General features: G+C 39.0%; 1 protein-coding gene across 1 annotated transcript in view; it reads right to left on the bottom strand.

Annotated features, from left to right (window-relative positions):
• The window catches only part of MUC19 (mucin 19, oligomeric), a 189,176-nt gene that overhangs the window by 32,378 nt on the left and 134,159 nt on the right, over positions 1–22,639 (bottom strand). The window contains 43 exon segments of the mRNA XM_050749984.1: positions 135–167; positions 654–707; positions 1,590–1,643; positions 1,777–1,830; positions 2,093–2,125; positions 2,542–2,595; positions 3,022–3,066; positions 3,532–3,585; positions 3,683–3,727; positions 4,244–4,297; positions 4,435–4,488; positions 4,761–4,793; positions 5,295–5,348; positions 6,224–6,274; positions 6,429–6,482; positions 7,224–7,277; positions 7,432–7,485; positions 8,257–8,310; positions 8,411–8,464; positions 8,963–9,016; positions 9,154–9,201; positions 10,240–10,293; positions 11,160–11,213; positions 11,357–11,410; positions 11,679–11,711; positions 12,142–12,195; positions 12,337–12,390; positions 13,162–13,215; positions 13,865–13,918; positions 14,056–14,103; positions 14,379–14,418; positions 14,909–14,958; positions 15,823–15,876; positions 16,020–16,073; positions 16,774–16,827; positions 18,498–18,551; positions 18,688–18,741; positions 19,011–19,040; positions 19,515–19,568; positions 20,431–20,481; positions 20,626–20,679; positions 20,941–20,973; positions 21,579–21,632. Coding sequence (XP_050605941.1) covers positions 135–167; positions 654–707; positions 1,590–1,643; positions 1,777–1,830; positions 2,093–2,125; positions 2,542–2,595; positions 3,022–3,066; positions 3,532–3,585; positions 3,683–3,727; positions 4,244–4,297; positions 4,435–4,488; positions 4,761–4,793; positions 5,295–5,348; positions 6,224–6,274; positions 6,429–6,482; positions 7,224–7,277; positions 7,432–7,485; positions 8,257–8,310; positions 8,411–8,464; positions 8,963–9,016; positions 9,154–9,201; positions 10,240–10,293; positions 11,160–11,213; positions 11,357–11,410; positions 11,679–11,711; positions 12,142–12,195; positions 12,337–12,390; positions 13,162–13,215; positions 13,865–13,918; positions 14,056–14,103; positions 14,379–14,418; positions 14,909–14,958; positions 15,823–15,876; positions 16,020–16,073; positions 16,774–16,827; positions 18,498–18,551; positions 18,688–18,741; positions 19,011–19,040; positions 19,515–19,568; positions 20,431–20,481; positions 20,626–20,679; positions 20,941–20,973; positions 21,579–21,632 — 2,139 coding nt within the window.

The following is a 22,639-nucleotide window of genomic DNA, read 5'->3' as shown; positions in this document are numbered from 1 at the left end:
CCTATAACTGACAGGAGGACAGACATGTTTTGTGTTTTCTGTGTGCCTTTGCAAGGCCAAGGATAATATGACTGCCCTGATGACTTATTTTTGCCAATGTTGAAGGTCATATAAAAGGCATTTGTGAAATCTACCTGTCTTACTTCCTGGTGCTCCAGTGGTGGCTCCTAACGAAAAGATAAAAAAGAAGAAGAAGGATGAGAAGGAAAGAAAGAGAAAGGAGAAAAAAAGAAAATTTTGAATTTTTATCTCTGAAGTGAAGTGTGACAACCTAATGGTTTCTATGCTGAATACAAGTCAATACTATGATGATAAACAGACTATGCTCTTCTCAAAGGGAAATAATTGCAGAGCTGAAGCTACTGCAACTGTTCTCTCCAGAGGCCTAGAACCCTGAAGTTAGTCTCTAAGAAGGGAAAGCCTTCAGGAAATTTGGGCCCACATGTTTACAAATCCAGATCTAAGAAGAAATTCTGTTTCCCCTGAAATATTACAGCCTTAAAAGAAATTTAGAACTGCAGTCCACATTAAAGTTATTCTTTGCATCATCAATGCAAATTTTCTGTAACTTAAAAACTCATTGTTAAAAAATGTTTCCTCTAAGAAATCTATCAAAATACAACAATAAATAATGAATACTACAACATATTTACCTGATTTTATTTCAGTTCTAGTGGTGCCAATTCCACCTAGGGAAGTTGTAGTCTCTTAAAGATGGAAAGAAAACCAAAATTAATTGAGTATTAAGGAAGAGGGATGAGCTAAGTGGATGTCAAGACATGCAATAAGCCTAAATCAAAATATCTTGTCACCTACTATTAAGTCACAAGAGAAATCTTTCTGACTGTAAACGTGATGGAAACCTTCAATATCCAAGTATAATTGTTAAATGGTGAGGTAAAACATTTTCAAATCATATTGTTCTTAATTGAAATGTAAGTGTTTCTTAATTGGAATAAGTTATTTAAACTCAATTTCAAAAGGTATACGGTCAGAACTCATAAATGATTGATATGCTTATTACTATTATCATCACTATTTATTGCTTTAAATATTAGATTTTTCACGTGCAAGAAGTTTGCCAATGGCTGCCACATTGAAAGTTGGAATTAGAAAGTGATAGGAATCAAAATCTGAATTCTTTACCCATAATAAGAATGAACATGTCATATAATGAAGGTGTGGGAACTATGTGTTTTCTCAAAGTGCCAAGAAGCTCTTTTCAGTGGTTTCTAGAACCAAGATTTAACCTACATATGTTTTCCGTGCACCATTTCTGTCTCACAGAAAATTTAATGACAAAACTTTCCATAACTCAATTATTTCCTCTAGATATCAATGAGAGAAATAAAAACATGTCTCTCCAATCACACAACTGATTCTCAGTGCCTTAGCTTCATGGTGAAGTCTCCTTGGAACAGAAGAAAGAAAAATAAAGGAATTTGAGTGTCGGGCCTTTAGTCATTTAGGTAATATCCTGACTATCTGGTAATCCATGTTCAGAAAAGACTCTTTACACAAAGTACAAATACTGCATGTGATTGAGGCAATGTCTACTGAGAAGGAGGTAGTGGATTGTCCGTGCTTACTCGAAGTGGTTCTAACCCCAGTCATTCCACTTGCTCCAGGAGAAGGTGTGGCTGCTGGCAGAGGAAGGACATGAATAGAAAAGATTCAGAGGGCATGGAATGGAATGGTGATGCTTCTGCATTGAAACACTCAAAGACATTATGGCAAGCACCCATGAAGGGATTCCCCATCACACAGTGGACTCACCTGTGCTGAAACTTCCAGGGGCAACTGTTGTGCCAGGCGCCACCACAGAGGTGCCTGAAACACAAAGGGATTGAGGGGACCATAGTGATTCAGTAAGTTCCAGGAAGGCCCAAATCTTAAAGGGATATGCTGTATTTATGTATTTATTTATTTCCTACAACATACATCTCTCTCTGAGCATGAGACTGATGGTGAACAATATATATTTGCCTGCTTTCAAAAATTCATAACCAAAGCACATAGAAAATGTTTCCAACTTCAAGCACAACTACAAAGTTGATAAAAGGGAAACTAGATGCATTTTCTCGATGCTCACCTGCTTGCCTCCCTGGGACCGAAGTGATGCCTACTGTGAGGTACGTAAGAAGAAAGAAAAAAGATTTAAATGTGTTGAAACTTCAGATGTTGGAGAAAATTTTGGGAAAGCCAATTGTAAGATACATACACACATATGCATGCATGCACCCTGGTTCCATGGGGCTCTTTCCTACCTCACACACATTCACACATGTACACACAGAAAACTATCTGGCTTCCAGCTCAAATGCTGGTGGTAATAGTAACACAATGGGAAAACCCTTCCCATCCTCAGCCTCAATAGAGGGAGACTCAATTTTACAATAAGTAGCCTTTCAAAAAAGATTTCTCCCTAGTAACAAACCTATATTGAATCACTTGCAGTGCCTATAAAAACCACAAACACCCTCAAGGAAAGTTAAAAGACCTAATCTAGATGACCCCAAATTATGCACTTTTTAGTCTCACCAGTTTTGAATACAGTTCTGGAAGGACCAGTCTCTTCAATGGAAGTTGTGGGCTCTGAGGAAAGAAATAGAGTAGGGAAGTCTGTGAATTTGGAATACTGAGAGGAGATACTGGGGCGTTATTTTATCACAGCAACCCTAAAAGAGATATCATTACATCTGACGTTAAATATGAGGCACTTTATTCTTGTTAAGCTATGTGTGTTAGAACTCCCAGATATAATGGTTGTTCCAGAAGATTCTCCTAAAAAGAAAAAGGGGTAAATGCAGCAATATTTTCTTCCCATTTATGCTTGGAAGCATCAATGTGGCCCTAAAGCACTGGAAGCCCTTTCCTGAGGATACTCTGTCTCTACAGTGAATGGAAAATGAACAACTTCTAGCACTTCATTTTCCTTGGCCAAACTGAGATGGATGTGTTGCTGCTGGGTTTCCCTTTTACTATAAGGCAAAGGTAGACAAGGGTTTAAATCACCCTGACCTGTTTCCCTTCCAGGGACATATCCTTCTGATGTGCCAGAAGTGCCTACAGGAGAAATACAGCATGGTTTTAACCTTAAGCAGGACTCTTTGATACAGCTAGGGGCATTTAAATAATCGTTGACTTCACAAAGTTTTCTCATGAGGGGAGAGAGAAAATCAACATCATGTATAGCTAAATGAGAAAAAGGATAGAAAGTGTCCAGCTGTGGGTGGAAAGGTAAATTGGGTAAAGGACAGCTGGACATCCTGGAAGGATGGGATAAGTGTAATAGACTCCCAAGCCTCTTCATATCAGAAAAAAATGTCTCCATAAGTCAAGATACTGAAGACAGCCTGGCTGAGCCATCTGAGATCATGGAATCACAAGCAGAATAACCGACCACATATAGGACACAATATGGCCCCAGAGAAAATCCCCCTCCCTCAAAAGCCTTCACATTATTTGTTCCCTGTATCCACCCAGAGAGAGAGATGATGAGAGCCTCAGGCCTCAGCCTAACAAGCTCACCTCCTGATGGTCCTGCTCGGGTGGTTCCGCTGCCTCCTGAGAAAGTTGTGGCCTCTGAGAAAGAAAGGAATTGGATGTATGAAGACTGCACAGGACATTCTGGGGCCCCATAAGCTGTATTGCCCAGGGTGCCATGTTCAGAATTCCTGACCTGTGTGGGTACTTTCAGCTGCCAGAGTTTTGCCCTCAGTAATACCTGAAATAAGAGAGGATTGTGATTAGTTGGTCAATCTGTTGTCATTAATGAAACGGCTATAGACTCCTATAGAAAAAAACATTTTTTGTTAAACACACCAGAAAATTTATTTCTCTAGAGTTTTTGTCTTGTTTTGTTTTGTTTTGTTTTTAAGAGTTAATCCATATACTGCCCATGGAACATATAGTTCCTTTGGCAAGTTTATAGAGAAAGTCCTCTACCATGGAGTTCCTTATTTAGGGTATTGTTACAGATAGAGAGATTTGGGCCCACATCACCTCTATAACTGTCAGGGAATGGGCTCCATGATGCCCTGATGAAGGGTCCTTAGACCCACAGCACAAGACATAAGGAGGAAATGTTGATGTGTCTGAACTATATTTATTGATGTTAAATATTGATCATCTGCTAAATGTTTTTCTAATATGCCAAATATGGGAAATTCAGATTTTGCCATATTCTAGCAAGACATGGAAAATCATAGCAATGTATACTTAGTTCCTTAACTGAGCTCACCTGTGGTTATTTCAGCCCTTGTTTTTCCACTTTCTCTTAAAGCAGTCATGGCCTCTGCAAAAGAGGGAAAAAGAATAGCAGTGAGGGCAAAGGTTTGAAGAATCTGAGAAAAGCATGGTAGGATCACCCAGGCAGACACCTCACTGGGGAGCCCTTTCCAAGTACTGGTTCCTCCCAGTCTGGTGCTTTACCTGAGTTAGAGGTTCCAGGGGCAACTGTTGTCACAGAGGGCACTCCAGCTGTGCCTAGATAGGAAAGAAAAGAGAAAGATCAACACAGAGACCCTTTTATGACCCTTGAAAGAATGCGGCTGACAGCATGTCCATCTGTGACTTCAGAGCAGGAAAAGATGCTTCCTGGTCCTATAACTGACAGGAGAGGCATTTTTCATGTGTATTGTGTTCCTTGGCAAGGCCGAGGTTAACACAATGGCTAATATGCTTGTCCTTTTTTTTTTTTTTTTTTTTTTTTTTTTTGCCAATGTTGAAGGTCATTTGAAAGGCTTTCCCAAGTTTACCTGTCTTACTTCCTGGTGCTCCGGAGGTGGCTCCTAATGAAAAGAAAAAGAGAAGGAGAAGAAGGAGGAGGAAAGAAAGAGAAATAAGGAAGAAAAAATATTTTTGAATTTTTATCTCCAAACTAAAATATGGGCATCTTAATGATTTCTACACTGATTTGAAGCTAGTACACTAATGTTATATAGACTATGCTCTTTTCAAAGGGAAAACCATTTCAGAGCCAGAGCTGTTATTGTAACCCTCCTCTGCAGAGTCCTAGACCCCTGAGGTTAGTATCTGAAAAAGAAAAAGCCTTTAGGAAATTTGGGCCCACATATTTACAAATCCAAATCCAAGAAGAATCTCTGTTCCCCTTAAAATATTACAGCTTTAAAGGAAATTTAAAACCACTTCCACATTAAGGTGATTTTTGCATTATCAATGCAAATTTTCTGTAACTTAAAATTATTTCAAAATTAAAAGATCATTAAAAATGTTTTTCTCTACAAAATCTATCAAAATACAACAATAAATATAAATACCCTAAAGTCTACCTGATTTTATTTCTGCTCCAGTGGTGCCACCTCCTCCTAGGGAAGTTGTGGTTTCTTAAAGATGAAAAGAAAACTAAAATTAATTCAGTATTAAGGAAGAGGGATGAGCAAGTGGATGTCACTACATGAGATAGGCCCAATTCAAAATGTCTTGTCACCTACTATTAAGTCAGAAAAGAAGACCTACTGACTGTAAAAGTGATGGAAACCTTTAATACACACATTTAATTGTTAAAATGGGGAGATAAAACATTTTAACTCACATGGTTCTTAGTTGGACCTTAGTTATTTCTTAATTGGAATAAGATATGTAAAATTCTTAATAAAAAAGCGTATATAGTAAGGAACGCATAAATGATAGATACGCTCACTATTATCATCATCATTATTTATTGCTTTAAATATTATACTTTTCATGTGCAAGAATTTTGCCAGTGGCTACCAAAAATGTACTTGGTATTAGAGAACAATGGGAATCAATATCTCAATCTTTACCCATAATGAGAAAAAAATGGCCTACGATGGGGTTAGGGAGCCATGTTTTCTCAGCATGTCAACAAGCTCTTTTCAGAGGTTCTAGAATCAAGAGTTAATTTATATATGTTCTTCACACCATTTACATCTCATGGAATATTTAATGACAACCATTCCAAAAACTCAATTACTTCCTTTAGATATCAATGAGAGTAAGATATTTCTTTCTAATCACTCAACTGATTCTCAGTGCCTTAGCTCCATGCTGAAGTCTCTTTGAGGCAGAGGAAAGGAAGATAAAAGAGTCTGAGGATCTGACATTTGGTTATTACGTAAAATCCTGCCTATCCAGTAATCTGTGTTCAGAAAATGCTCTTCACAGGAGGCACAAACAGTAGATGTCATTCAGATAACCTTGTCTACTGGGAAGCAGTTAGTAGTTCATCAGTGGTTACCTTCAGCGGGTCCAGCCCCAGTGGTTCTACTTGCTCCAGGAGAAATTGTGGCTACTGAGAAAGGAGGGACATAAATGAAAAAGATTCAGGGGCCTAGGGATGGAATGGTGGTGCTTCTGCATATAAGCACCAGAGGAAAGACATTATTGTAGCAAGCACTCAAGAAACGATTCCTGTGGAATCAGTAAAGAAACTGTGGACTCACCTGTGCTGAAACTTCCAGGGGCAACTGTTGTGCCAGGTGCCACCACAGAGGTGCCTGAAAACACATTATATCTCTTTTAGAGTCAGGTCTTCATTTGACTTACTGACCATTATGACTCAGTAAGTCAAGTGAAGACCTGACTCTGAAAGGGATATAATGTATTTATTTGCCATAACTGAAATCTCTCTTTTTGAGGTTATGGCAGAGGGTGAACTAAGTGTATTTGCTTGCATTCGACAATTCATAACCAAAGCAAATAGAGAAATACTGTTTGCAACTTCAGGTGCTTCTCCTGGAAATTTAATAAAAGGGAAACTAGATGCATTTCCCTAAGGCTGACAAACTTGCTCCCCTGGCACTGCAGTGATGCCTGCTATGAGATAGAAAGTAGGGGAAATAAGTTTTAATTGTGCTGCAAACTAGATGTAGGACAAAATATTGGCAAAGCAAAGTTTTATCCATATACAGATACACACATATGCATGCATGCATCCTGGTTCCATGGGCTTTTTTTCTATTTCACACACACACACTCACACACACACACGGAAAACATTCTGAATTCCAGCGCCAATTCTGGTGATAGGTGTAATACCGGGGGAGACATCTCAACCCATTCTCAGACCTGAAGCAGTGAGGCTCAATTCTAGAATTAGTAGATTTCCAAAAAAATTTATCTCTATAGCAAATTCATTTTTAATTACTTGCAATGTACCTAAATAAAATATAAACACTCTTAGGAGAAGCTTGATTCCTAATCTTGATGACCCTAAATCATGGACTGTTGATTCTTACCACTTTTGAAGCCAGTTCCAGAAGTACCAGTCCCTTTTGTGGAAGTTGTGGCCTCTGAGGGAAAAAAAAAAAAAGTAGGAGAATAGTGACATCCGGGAATTTGGAATACCACAGAGGATATTGGGGTATTCTTTTATAATAGCAGCCCTAAAAGAGATATCATGACATCTGACATGAAATAAGAGGCATTCCCTTCTTGTTAAGCTACCTGTGTTAGAACTTCCAGATATAATGGTCGTTCCAGACAATTCTCCAGTGGTACCTAAAATGCCAAAAAAGGGAAATGGAGTAATAGATCATTATCTCCCCAGGTTAGCTTGGAAGCATCCGTGTGTGGCCCTAAAGTACTGGAAGCCCTTTCCTGAGGACACTGTATCCCTGTAGAGAATGGAAAATGAGCAATCTCCAAGCACTTGATTTTCCAGGCCAACCTGGGCTGTGTGTGTTGCTACTGGGTTTCCCTTTCTCTATGAGGCAAGGGAAGAATAGGGCTTAAATCACCCTGACCTGTTTCCCTTCCAGGAACATATCCCCCTGGCGTAACAGAGGTGCCTACAGGAGAAACAAAGCACAATTCTATACTTATAAGCAGGACTCTTTGATACAACTTGGAGCATTTTAATAATCAGTTGTTTTCATGAAGTTTTATAGGAGGGGAGAGAGGAAACAAATATCATGTGTAAGTAAAAGAGAAAAATGATAGAAAGTGTCTCAAACCGTGGGTGGAAAGGAAAACTGGGTAAGGAGAGTTGAAAGTCCTGGAAAGTTGGAATATATGCAATATACTCTCAAACAATCAGAAAAAAATTGTTTCCATAAGCCAGGACATCGAAGACAGCCTGACTGAGACACCTGAAGTCATGAATTCACAAGCAGAATAACTGACCAGGTTGATATGACAAACTATGGCCACAGAGAAAACGCAGGACCCTCCCTCAAAAGACTTTCACTGCATTACTATTCATGACTGTTCACTGCAGCCACCCAGATCGAGAGCTGATGAGAGCCCCAGGCCTCAGCCTGACAAGCTCACCTCCTGGTGGTCCTGCTCGGGTGGTCCCGCTGCCTCCTGGGAAAGTTGTGGCCTCTGAGAGAGAAAGGAATTGGAAGTATAAAGATTGGACAGGACATTCTGTTTGTTTCCCAAAGCCGATATTGCCGAAGGGGCCATATGCAGAATTCCTGACCTGTGTGAGCACTTCCAGGTTCCAGAACTTTGCCAGAGGTGCCCTCAGTAGTACCTGAAATAAGAAAGGTGGTCAGCTGATCAATCTGTTGCTTCTCATGAAATGGGCATGGGCTCTTAAAGGAAAGATAATAACTTTGTTTCTTCAATATACCAGTACATTTATTTCTCTGGGCTTTCTAGTTTTAAGAGTTTATCCATATATTGCTCGTGGAACATATAATTCCCTCAACGAGTTTACACTGAAAGTCCTCCACCACTGAGATCCTTTTTTAGGATTTAGTTACAGGGAGATAGATTCAGGCCAAGTCACCTCTATAACTGCAAGGGAATGGGCCCCATGCTAGCCTGATGAAGAGGCCTTTGACACAGGGAACAAGACACAAGGAGGGAACATTGAAGTGTTGGAACCCTATCTATTGATGTTAAATATTGAACATCTGCTAAATATTTGTAATATGCCAAATGTTGAAAAGCCAAAGAATTTTGCTGTATTTCAAGTGAGACATGGGAAGTTATTACAAAGTACACTTAGTTCCTTAACGGAGCTCACCTGTGATTATTTCCCCACTTGTTTTTCCATTTTCTCCTATAGAAGTTGTAGCTTCTGCAAATGAGAGAAGAGGAATAACAATGAGGACAAAGATTTGAAGAATCTGAGAAGAGTATGGTAGGATCACCCAGGCAGACAACTCACTGAGGAGCCCTTCCAAAGCAGTGGTTCCTCCTAGCCTGGTGCTTTACCTGAGTTGGAGCTCCCAGGGGCAACTGTTGTACCAGAGGAACCTGCAGCTGTGCCTAGGTGGGAAAAAAGAAAAAGATCAACACAGGAACAATTTTGTGATCCCTGGAAGAATGGCGGTAACAAGTCTATCTGTGACTTTGAAACAGCAAAAGATACTTTCTGAACCTGTAACTGACAGAAATATAGACGTGTTTCATGTCTACCATTTGCCTTTGTGAAGCCAAGTTTAACACCATGGCCAATATACCTGCCAATCTTTGCCAAGATTAAAGGTCATATCAAAGGCTTTTTCCATATTTACCTGTTTTACTTCCTGGTGCTCCAGTAGTGGCTCCTAACGAAAAGAAAAAGAAGGGAGAAGAGAAGGAGGAGGAAGATAAGAGGAGTAGGAAGAGGAGAAGGAAGAGAAAGAAGAGAAGGACGAGGCAGAGGAGGAAAAAAAGAAGCCGGGGGAGAAGAAGCAAGAGTAGGAAGCAGAGGAGAGGAGGAGAAAGACGAGAAGGAAGAGGAGAAAAAGGATGAAGAAGAGAGAGAAAAAGAAGAAGAAAGAGGATTAGGTAGAGAAGGAGGAGAAGAAAGGAACAGGAGAAAAGGAAGACAGAGGAACAGGAAGACAAGAAAAAGGAGGAGGAGGCAGAGAAGGAAGAAGAAGAAAGATTTAGAATTTTTTCTTTGAACTAAAATGTGACATCTTAATGATTTCTCTGCTGAATAAAAATCAGTACTGTAATGTAACACAGACTAAGCTCCTTTCACAGGAAGAACCATTTCAGAGCCAGAGCTATTATATCTGCTCTCTCAAGAGGCCTAGAACCCAAGGGTTAGTCCCTGAGAAGGGAAAGCCATTAGGAACTTTGGGGCCAAGTAGTTTCAAATCCGAATCCAAAAAGTATTGCTGGTTTCCCCGAAATACTATAGCCCCCAAAGGATATAAAAACTGCATTCCACATGAAAGGATTTTTGCTTTATCTTTGCGTATTTTACATAATGTAATATTTCAAAATAAAAGGCTTGTTTTCCCTAAGAAATCCATGAACTTGGAATCAAACTATAACAATAAATAATGAAAATACCCAAATCTTCACCTGATTTTATTCCTGCTCCGGTGGTACCACTTCCTCCTAGGGAAGCTGTGGTCTCTTAAAGATGGAGAGAAAACCAAAATTAATTGAGTATGGAGGAAGACGGGTGAGTTAAGCTGATGAGACTACGTGAGACAAATACAATTCAAAATGTCTTATCATCTACCACTAAGTCAGAAAAGAAGCCCTTTTCCATGTAAAAGTGTTTATCTTCAAGACACAAGTTTAATTGTCCATTTTGAACTCATGGATCTTCTTTGGACCTTAGGTAGTTGCAATGGTAATAAGGTATATAAAGGCCATATGTGATATGTATATAGCAAGGAAATCAAAATGATCAATATGCTCATTACTATTAACATCATTATTTATTGCTTTAAGAATTAGACTTTTCATGAGAAAAAATTCTGCCACTGACTACCAGTGTATAATAATTCCAGTGTGGGATTAGAAATAGGAATCAATATCTCAATTCTTTACCCATAATGAGAAAGAAAATGGCCTAGGATGGGATAAGAAAACTATGCGTTTCCTCAATGTGTCAACAAGCTCTGTTCAGAGGTTTCTAGAAGCAGGAGTTAATCTGTGTATGTTTTCTACACATCATTTGTATCTCATGGAATATTTAATGAATAAAATGTCAATAACTCAATCACTTCATTTAAATATCAATGAGAGGAAGAAAAATATTTATCTTCAATCTCCTAACTGAATCTCAGTGCCTTGGCTCCATGGTGAAGTCTCCTTGAAGCAGAGGAAAAGAAGGTTAAAAAGTTGAGTGTCTGGCCTTTAGTTATTAGGTAAAATCCTGCCTATGTGATAATCTTTCTTCAGAAAATGTTCTTCACAGAGAGTACAAACAGTAGATGCAATTCAGGCAACGTGGTCCACTGGGAGGCAGGTAGTGGTTCATCAGTGCTTACCTGAGGTGGGGCCAGCCCCTGTTATTCCACTTGCTCCAGAAGAAGTTGTGGCCACTGAGAGAGGAAGAACATAAATTGAAAAGATTTAGGGGACTTAAAATGGAAAGGTAGTTATTCTGCATAAAAGCACCAAAAGGAAAGGCATATTATCATAGCAAGTACCCATGAAAGGATTCCCCACCACACTGTGGACTCACCTGTGCTGAAACTTCCAGGGGCAACTGTTGTGGCAAGAGATACCCCAGAGGTGCCTGAAACACAAAGAGACTGAGGTGATCATGGTGCATGAGTAAGTCAAATGAAGAACCGAATCTAAAAGGAATATGCTCTATGTATGTATATATATATTTATTTATATGCCACCACAGAAATCTCTCTCTGAGCACGAGGCAAATGGTGAACTACATGTATTTGCCTGCTTTCAACAATTCAAACCAAAGCACATAGAAAATATTCCCAACTTCAGGCACACCTGGAAATTTGATAAAACAAAACTAGATGCATTTCCCCAATGCTCACCTGCTTGTTTCCCTGAGGCGGAAGTGATGCCTGCTGTGAGGGAGAAAGAGGAGGGAAAAAATGGCTTAAATGTATTAAAACTTGAGACATAAGAAAAAACATACTGAGTCAGCATTTTTATTCACATATACACTTGTAAATGCATGCGTCCTGGGTCCATGGGACTCTTTACTGTTTCACATACACACACGGAAAACTTTCTGAATTCCTCCTAAACTGCTAGCAATAGTTGTAACACAAATGGAGAAATTCCATCCCATCCTCAGAAATGGAACAGTAATGCTCCATTTTAGAATTAGTAGATTTTTAAAAAATGTATCTCCACCAGCAAATCTATTTTGAATCACTTGCAATGTCCTAAATAAAATAAACACAAACTCTCTCAAGAAAAGCTTGAGACACCTCATAATTATGATGCCATAATTATAATTATGATGCCAGATCATGGGTTGCTTCTTCTCACCAGTTTTGAATCCAGTTCCAGAAGTACCTGTCCCTTCTGTGGAAGTGGTGGCCTCTGACGGAAGAAAGAGGAGAATGAAAAAGGCTGGGAATTTAGAATACTGGAAGAAGAAATTAGGATATTACTGTATCATAGAAGTCATAAAAGAAATATGACATCTGACATTAAATAAGAATTTACTTCTTGTTAAGCTACCTGTGTTAAAACTTCCAGATATAATTGTCATTCCAGACAATTCTCCAGTGGTACCTAAAATGTCAAAAAAAAAAAAAAAAAGTAGGGGGGAAGGAAATAAAGGAATAGAGCATTTTGTTTCCAGTTAAGCTTGAACCATCAACGTAGCCCTAAAGCACTGGAAGCCCTCTCCTGTAGACAGCATTTCTATAGAGAATGGAAAATGATCACCTTCCTAGCACTTGATTTTCCAGGCCCACACGATGGATAGGTTGCTGCTGGGATACACTTTTACTAAGGCAAGGGGGGAATAGGGCTTTAAATCACCCTGACCTGTTTTCTTTCCAGGAACATATCCCTCTGGTGTGACAGAGGTACCTACAGGAAATATAATTCATTGTTTGTATTTATAAGTAGGACTGTGTGATACAACTTGGGGCATTTTAATAATCAGTTGTCTTCCTGAAGCTTTCTAGTGAGGGGAGAGAGGAAATCAACATCATGTGTAAGTATATGAGAAAAATGATAAAAAGTATCAAGCTGTGAGTGGAAAGGCTGGGTAAGGAGAATAGGAAGTCCTGGAAGGTTGGAATATATGAAATATCTTCTAATATGTTTAATTAGAAAAAAATAATGTCTCCATAAACTAGAATAGTGCAGACAGCTTGGCTGACAATCCAAGTCATGAAATTTACAAGTCCAATAACTAACCAAGGTTGATATGATACAATATGGCTGAGGAGAAAATGCAAGCCCTTCCTTCAAATGCCTTCATATTATTTGTTCCCTGTACCCACCCCGACAGAGAGATGATGAGAGCCCCAGGTCTGGGCCTGCCGGGCTCACCTCTGGGTAATCCTGCTCGGGTGGCCCCGCTACTTGCTGAGAAAGTTGTGGCCTCTGAGAGAGAAAGGAATTGGAGGTATGGGGACTGCACAGGATATTCTGGGGTCTCATAAGCTGTACTGGCCAAGGGGCCATGTTCTGAAGGTGCCTGACCTGTGTGGACACTTCCATCTTTCAGAGTTCTGCCAGAAATGCCCTCAGTAGTACCCCAGATAGGAAAGGATCATGGGCAGTTGGTCAATTTGTTGCGCCTTATGATATAAGCATAGGCTCTTAAAGAAAAAAAAAACTTTTTTCTTCAATACAACAGAAAATATATTTCTCTGCTGTTTCTATTTTAAGGGTCAATCCATATATTATTCATATAAACTATAATTCCCTCAGCAAGTTTACAGAGAAAGTCCTCTACCACCAAGTTCCATTTTTTAGGGTTTAGATAGAGAAAGATAGATTTGAGCCCAAGTCACACATATAGCTGTCAGGGAATGAGCCCTATGATATCCTGATAAAGGGACTTTAGAGCCAAGGCACAAGAAACAAGGAGAAAATGTTGAAGTGTCTGACCTATATTTATTAATGTTAAATTTTGAACATCTAAATTTTTGCCTAATATGCCAAATATGGAAAATTCAAAAAATGTCATATTTCAAGCAAGACATGGGAAATTATAACAAAGTACACTTCGTTCCTTAACAGAACTCACCTGTGATTATTTCAGCTCTTGTTATTCCACTTTCTCCCACAGGAGTTGTGGCCTCTGCAAAACAGGGGGAAAGAACAGCAGTGAGGGCAAAGATTAGAAGAATCTGAGAACAGTATGGTAGGATCACGCAGGCAGATACCTCATTGAGGAGCCCTTTCCAAGCAGTGGTTCCTCCCAGCCTGGTGCTTTACCTGAGTTGGAGCTCCCAGGGGAGACTGTTGTAGCAGAGAGCACTCCAGCTGTGCCTAGGTAGGAAAGAAAAGAGAAAGATCTACATGGGAACTCTTTTGTGACCCTTAGAAACATGTGGCCAACAGTAGGTCTATTTGTGACTTTGAAGCAAGAAAAAATACTTCCTGGACTTATAACTGACATAAGGACAACCATGTTTCAGATTTATTGTGTTTCTTTACAAGGCCAAGGTTAATGCAGTAAGCAATATCCCTGCCTTCATCATAATGATTATTATTATGCCAGTGTTGGAGGTCTCATGAAAGGCTTTCCCCAAGTTTACCTCTCCTACTTTCTGGTGCTTTAGTGGTGGTTCTTAATAAAAAGCATAAGAGAGAAGGAGAAAAAAGAGGAGGAGAAAAGAAGAAAGAACAAGAAGGAAGAAAGATAATTTTGACTTTTTATCTCTAAACTAAAATATGACATCTTAGTGATTTCTACACTGTAGAAATCAGTATACTAATGTTATACAGACTATGCCCTTTTCAAAGGGAAAACCTTTTCAAAACCAGAGCTATTATTGCAAGTCTCCTCTCCAGAGACCTAGAACCCTGATGTTAGTCTCTCAGAAGGGAAAGACTTTAGAAGTTTTGGTCTCAAGAGTTTACAAATCCAAATCAAAGAGCAAACTCTGCTCTCTTGAAATATTACAGCCTCAAAGGAAATTTAAACCCACACTCCACATTAAAAAGATTCTCTGCATTATCTGTAATTTAAATTTATTTTCAAATTAAAAGCTCATTAAAAAAGTTTTCTCTAAGAAATCTATCAAAGTACAACAATAAATATAAATACCCCGGAGTCTTTACCTGATTTTATTTCTGCTCCAGTGGTGCTACTTCCTCCTAGGGAAGTTGTGGTCTCTAGAAGATGAAAAGAAACCAAAATTAATTATTAGGAAAGAGGGATGAGCTAAGCTGACGTCATTACATGAGATAACCTCAATTCAAAATGTCTTGACACTTTCTATTAAGTCAGAAAAGAAGGCCTTCTGAATTTAGAAGTAATGAAAACTATAAATATACAAGTTTAATTGTGAAAATGTGAAGATACATCATTTATAAATTTATTTTATGAATTGAACCTTAGATATTTTTTCATTGGAATAAGATATGTAAACCCGTAATTTAAAAAGCAGATAGTGTGGAACTCATAAATGATTGACATGCTCATTACTATTATCATCATTATTTATTGCTTTAAGTATTAGATTTTCGTGTGTAAGAACTTTTCCAGTGGTTACCACATTGGAACCTGGAATTATAGAGGTGTAGGAATCAGTATTTTTACTCTTTGCACATAATGAAAAGAAAATGGCCTTCGATGGGGTGAGGTGAATCTGTGTTGTCTTAATGTGTCAAAAAGCATTTTTTCAGAGGTTTCTAGAACCCAAAGTTGATCTATATTTTTTCATGTACCATTCCTATAGATTATTTAGTGAGAAAAATTTTAATAACTACTATTTTCTTTATATATCACTGAGGGAAAGAAAGACCTTTCTCTCCAATCACACAACTGATGCTCAGTGCCTTAGCTCCATGGTGAAGTCTCCTTGAAGCAGAGGAAAGGAAGACAAAGGCATTTGAGTGTCCAACTTTTACATATTAGATAAAATCTTGCCTATTTGTAAAATTTTTTTAAATGCGCTACACAGGAAGTACAAACGGTAGATGTGATCAAGGCAAAGTGACCTACTGGGAAGGAGGTAGTGGATTGTCAGTTCTTACTTGCAGTTGTTGTAACCCCAGTCATTCCACTTGCTCCAGGAGAAGTTGTGGCTGCTGGGAGAAGAAGGACACAAATGGAAAAGATTCAGGGGGCATGGAATGGAACGGTGGAGCTCCTGCATAGAAGCACCAAAAGGAAAGACAAGTTACTGTAGCAAGCACCCGTGAAAGGATTCCCCACCACAAGGTAGACTCACCTGTGCTGAAACTTCCACGGGCAACTGTTGTGGCAGGAGCTACCGCTGAGATACCTGAAACACAAAGAGGCTGAGGTGATCACAGTGAATGAGTAAGTCAAATGAGGACCTGAATCTAAAAGGGATAAGCTGTATTTCTGTATTTAATTGCCATAACAGAATCCTCTTTCTCTGAGCAGGAGGCAGGTGGAAAACTTGGTGTATCTGCCTGCTTTCAACAATTCATAACAAAAGAAGATACAATGTTTCCAAGAACAAGCACAACTGAAAAGGTGATAAAAGTGAAACTAGATGCGTTTTCCCAATGCTCAGCTGCTTGCTTCCCTGTTGCTGCAGTGATGCCTGCTGTGAGATAGAAAGAGGAGGAAAAATAGTTTAAACGTATTGAAGCTACACAGGCAGGAGAAAATACTGAGTCAGCATTTTTGTTCAAATATACATGTTAAATGTATGTGTCCTGGTTCCATAGAGGTCTTTTCTGTTTCACACACATGCACTGAAAACTTTCTGAATTCCACCTAAACTGCTAGCAGGAGTTGTAACATAAATGGAGAAATGCATCATATCCTCAGAAATGAAGCAGTAATGATCCATTTTAGAATTGGTGGATTTTCAAAAAAAAAACATACCTCCACCAGCAAATCTATTTTGAATCACTTGCAGTGTCCCTAAATAATACAAACACAAACTCTCTCAAGAAAAGCTTGGGGGACCTAATATTTATGACGTCAAATCACGGGATGTTTCTTCTCACCAGTTTTGAATCCAGTTCCAGAAGTACCAGTCTCTTCTGTGGAAGTGGTGGCCTCTGATGGAAGAAAGAGGAAAATGAAAAAGACTGGGAATTTAGAATACTGGAAGAAGATATTGGGATATTACTTTATCAGAGAAGGCTTTAAAAAATCATGACATCTGACATTAAAATAAGAGGCATTTCTTGTTAAGTTACCTGTGTTAGGACTTCCAGATATAAAGGTCATTCCAGACAATTCTCCAGTGGTAACTAAAATGAAAAAAAAAAAAAAAAAAAAGGAAAGGAAATAAAGGAATAGAGCAGTTTGTCTCCAATTAAGCTTGGAAGCATCAATGTAGCACTAAAACCCTCTCCTGTGAACACTCGATTTCTATAGAGAAAGGAAAACGAACAACTTCCTAGCACTTCATTTTCCAGGCCAACATAGGATGGATGTGTTGCTGCTGGGATTCCCTTTCACTGTGAGGCAAGAGAAAAATAGGGCTTAAATCAACCTGACCTGTTTCCCTTCTAGGAATATATCCCCCTGGTGTGACAGAGGTGCATACAGGATGAAAAAATCATTGTTTTATATTTATAAGCAGGACTGTGTGATACAACTTGAGGAATTTTAATAATCAGTTGTCTTCATGAAGCTTTCTAGTGTGAGGAGAGAGAGGAAATCAACATCATGTGTACGTATAAGAGAAAAATGATTAAAAAAGTATCAAGATGTGAGTGGAAAGGCAACCTCGGTAGGGGAATAGGAAGTCCTGAAAGGCTAAAATATATGAAACGTTTTAAAATATCTTTTATGACAAAAAATAATGTCTCCATAAGCTAGAATAGTGCACACAGCCTGGCTGACTATCCAAGGTCATGAAATTCAAAAGCAGAATAACTGACCAGGTTGACAGGACACCATATGACCCAGAATAAAATGCAGGCCCCTACTTCAAATGCCTTCACTATTTGTTCTCTGTAGCTACCAGCTAGAGACATGATGAGACCCTCAGGCCTAAGTCTGACAAGCTCCCCTCCGGTTGGTCCTGCTTGGGTGGTTCCACTTCCTCCTGGGAAAGTTGTGGCCTCTGAGAGAGAAAGGAATTAGAGGTATGAAGACTGCACTGGACATTCTAGAGCCCCATAACCTGTATTTCCCAAAGGGCCACGTTCAGAATTCCTGACCTGTGGGGGCACTTTTAGCCTCCAGAGTTCTGCCAGAGATGCCCTCAGTAGTACCTGAAAAAAGAAAGGATTGAGGTCAGTCGGTCAGTTTATTGCTCCTCAGGATATGGGCAGAGGCTCTTAATGAAAAAAAAAATTCTTTTCTTTAATAAAACAGAAAATTTATTACTCTGGAGTTTCTATTTTTAAGAGTTGATCCATGCATTGTCTATAGAACATATAATTCCCTCAGCAAGTTTACAGAGAAAGTCCTCTGCCACTGAGTTTTTATTTTTAGAATTTCGGTCCAGAAAGATAGATTTGGGCCAAAGTCACCTATATAACCATCAGGGAATAGGCCCCATGATGCCCGGATGAAGGGTTCTGAGACCCAAGGCAAAAGATATAAGGGGAAAATGTTGAAGTATCTGAACTATATTTATTGATATTAAATATTGAATATCTGCTAAATTTTTGCCTAATATGCCAACTATAGAAAATTTAAAAACTTTTGCCATATTTCTATTGAGACATGGGAAATTATAACAAAGTAAACTTAGTTCCTTAGCAGAGCTCACCTGTGATTATTTCAGCTCCTGTTTTTCCACTTTCTCCTATAGAAGTTGTGGCCTCTGCAAAACAGGGACAAAGAACAGCAGTGAGGGCAAAGATTAGAAGCATCTGAAAAAACATGGTAGGATCACCCAGGCAGACACCTCATTGAGGAGCCCTTTCCAAGCAGTGGTTCCTCCCAGCCTGGTGCTTTACCTGAGTTGGAGCTCCCAGGGGAGACTGTTGTAGCAGAGAGTACTCCAGCTGTGCCTAGGTAGGAAAGAAAAGAGAAAGATCTACATGGGAACTCTTTTGTGACCCTTAGAAACATGTGGCCAACAGTAGGTCTATTTGTGACTTTGAAGCAAGAAAAAATACTTCCTGGACTTATAACTGACATAAGGACAACCATGTTTCAGATTTATTGTGTTTCTTTACAAGGCCAAGGTTAATGCAGTAAGCAATATCCCTGCCTTCATCATAATGATTATTATTATGCCAGTGTTGGAGGTCTCATGAAAGGCTTTCCCCAAGTTTACCTCTCCTACTTCCTGGTGCTCCAGTGGTGGCTCCACATGAAAAGAGATTAGGAGAAGAAGGAAAGAGATTAGGAGAAGAAGAGGAGAAGGAAAGAAGAGGAAAGAAGAAAGAAAATCTTAAATTTTCATCTATGAACAGGACATTAATGTTTTACAGACTATGCTCTTTTCAAAGGGAAAACCACTTCAAAGCCAGAGCTATTATTGCAACCCTCCTCTCCAGCAACCTAGAACTCTGAGGTTAGTCTCCCGAAGGGAAAGACTTTAGGAACTTTGGGCTCAAGAGTTTACAAATTCAAATCCAAGAAGAAACTCTGTTTCCTTGAAATATTATAGCCTCAAAGGAAATTTAAAACCACACTCCATACTAAAGGGATTCTCCACATTATCTGTGATAATTTTCTGCAATTTCAATTTATTTCCAAATTAAAAACTCATTAAAAAATTTCCTCTATGAAATTTATCAAAATACAACAATAAACATAAATACCTCAAAGTCTTTACCTGATTTTATTTCTGCTCCAGGGGTGTCACTTCCTCCTAGGGAAGTTGTGGTCTCTTGAAGAAAACCAAAATTAATTGAGTATTAAGAAAGAGGGATGAGCTAAGCTGATGTCATTATATGAGATAACCTCAATTCAAAATGTCTGGACACTTTCTATTAAGTCAGAAAAGAAGGCCTTCTGACTTTAAAAGTAATGAAAAACATAAATATATAAGTTTAATTGTTAAAACCAAGAGATACATCACTTGTAAATTTATCTTCTTAATTGGACCTTAGGTATTTCTTAATTGGAATAAGATATGTAAACCTCTAATTAAAAAAGTAGATATCGTAAGGAACTCATAAATGATCAATGTGCTTATTACTATAATCATCATTATTTATTGCTTTAAGTATTAGACTTTTCATGTGTAAAAGTTTTGCCAGTGGCTACCACATTGGAACTCAGAGTGATAGGAATCAATATTTTTATTCTTTACACACAATGAAAAGAAAACGACCTTTGATGGGCTCAGGGAACTCTGTTTTGTTAATGTGTCGGCAAGCTCTTTCAGAGGTTTCTAGACCAGGAGTTAATCTTTATGTTTTGCACGCACAATTTCTATAGAATATTTAATGAGAAAAATGTTAGTGGCTATTATTTCCTTTATATATCACCGAGGGAAAGAAAGACCTTTCTCTCTAATCACACAACTGATGCTCAGTGCCTTAGCTCCATGGTGAAGTCTCCCTGAAGCAGAGGAAAGGAAGATAAAAGCATTTGAATGTCTGACGTTTACGTATTGGTAAAATCTTGCCTATTTGGAATTGTGTTTTTTCCCCAACAAAAATGCTCTTCACAGGAAGTACAAATGGTAGATGTGATTGAGACAATGTGACCTACTGGGAAGGAGGTAGTGGATTGTCAGTTCTTACTTGCAGTTGTAACGCCAGTCACTCCTGTTGCTTCAGGAGAAGCTGTCACTGCTTGGAGAAGAAAGACACAAATGGAAAAGATTCAGGGGGCATGGAATGCAATGGTGGAGCTCCTGCATAGAAGCACCAAAAGGAAAGACATGTTACTGTAGCAAAGCATCCATGAAAGGATTCCCCACCACAAGGTAGACTCACCTGTGCTGAAACTTCCAGGGGCAACTGTTGTGGCAGGAGCTACCACTGAGATGCCTGAAACACAAAGAAACTGAGGTGATCACAGTGAATGAGTAAGTCAAATGAGGACCCAAATCTAAAAGGGATATGCTGTGTTTCTGTATGCATTTGCCATAACAGAAATCTCTTTCTCTGAGCACAAGGAAGGTGGAAAAATTGATGTATTTACTGCTTTCAACAGTTCATAATAAAGGAGATAGAGAGACAGTGTTTCAAGTACAAACACAACTGAAAATTTGACAAAAGAGAAACTAGATGCATTTTCCTAATGCTCACCTGCTTGCTTCCCTGTTGCTGCAGTGATGCCTGCTGTGAGATAGAAAGAGGAGGGAAGAAAGGTTTAAATGTGTTGAAACTTCAGATATAGGAGAAAATGTTGGACAAGCCAATTGTTAGCTACACAATTATGGATGCATGCTCCCTGTTTCCATGAGGCTCTTTTCTACTTCATGCACATTCACACAGAAAACTTTCTGGTTTCCAGCTCAAATGCTGGTGAGAGTTGTAACTCAATAGAAAAATCCCATCCTGTCATCCGACTTGATGAAGGCAGGCTCAATTCTAGGACTGGTAGTTTTTCCAAATAAATTAACAAATAAATAACAGCAATCCTATTTTGAATTACTTGCAATGTCTCTAAATGAAACACAACTCTCTCAAGGAAAGCTTGAGAGTACTAATCCTTATGAGGCCAAAGTATGGGCTATTTATTGTCACCAGTTTTGAGTTCAGTTCCACTAGTGCCACTCCCTACAATGGAAGTTGTGGCTTCTGAGGGAAAGAGTAGAATAGTGAAGTCTGGGAATTTGGAATACTGGAGGGGATTTGGGGGTGTTATTTTATCATAGCCATCCTAAAAGAGATACTGTGACATGTGACATTAAATAAGAGGCATTTCCTTCTTGTTAAACTACCTGTGGTGGAAGTTTCAGATATAATGGTTGTTCCAGATAATTTTCCAGTGGTACCTAAAATGCAAAAAAGGAAAATGAAACTATAGAGTATTATCTCCCCAACTAAGCTTGGAAGCATCAATGTGGCCCTAAAGCACTGGAAGCCCATTCCTGAGTACACTGTTTCTATAGAATAAAAATGAACAGCTGCTTAGCACTGGGCTTTCCAGGCCAACATGGGATAGATGTGTGGCTACTGGGTTTCCCTTTTACTACAAGGCAAGGGGAGAATAGTCCTTTAAATCTGTTTGCCTTCCAGAGACATAGCCCCCTGCTGTGACAGAAGTGCCTACAGGAGAAACAAAGCATGGTTTTATCTTTATAAGTAGAACTCTTTCATACAACTTGAGGGCATTTTAATAATCACTTGACTTTATGAAGCTTTCTAGTGAGGGGATACAGAAAATAAGCATCATGTATAATTAAAGTAGAAAAATGTCAAGCTGAATAAAAAGGAATGAGATCATGTCCTTTGCAGGGACATGGATGGAGCGGGAGGCCATCATCCTCAGCAAACTATCACAGGAATGGAAAACCAAACACCGCTTCTTCTCACTCTTAAGTGGGGGGTTGAGCAATGAGATCGAATGGACATAGGGAGGGGAACATCACATGCCAAGGCAAATTAAAGGATGGGTCAATAGGTGCAACAAACCACCATGGCACACGTATCCCTATGTAACAAACCTGCACATATCCCGGAACTTAAAGAAAAAGAAAAAGAAAAGAAAATGTCAAGCTGTGGGTGGAAAGGTAAACTGGCTAAGGAAGACTGGAAGTCCTGGAGGGTTGGAATGCATGTAATATACTCTCAATCCTCATATCAGACAAAAATGTCTCCATAGGCCAGGATACTGGAGATAGCCTGGCTGAGACATCTGAGGTCATGGAATTTATAAGCAGAATAACTTTTCAGACTGTTATGACATAATATGGCCTCAGAGAATGCCGACTTCTCCTCAAATGCTTTCATATTATTTGTTACTGCAGCCACCAAAATTGAGAGATGATGAGAGCCTCAG

Source organism: Macaca thibetana, chromosome 11, assembly GCF_024542745.1.
Source record: "Macaca thibetana thibetana isolate TM-01 chromosome 11, ASM2454274v1, whole genome shotgun sequence".
NCBI lineage: Eukaryota > Metazoa > Chordata > Mammalia > Primates > Cercopithecidae > Macaca > Macaca thibetana.
The sequence above is the reverse complement of the archived record's forward strand: the minus strand, read 5'-3'. Positions and strand labels throughout refer to the sequence as shown.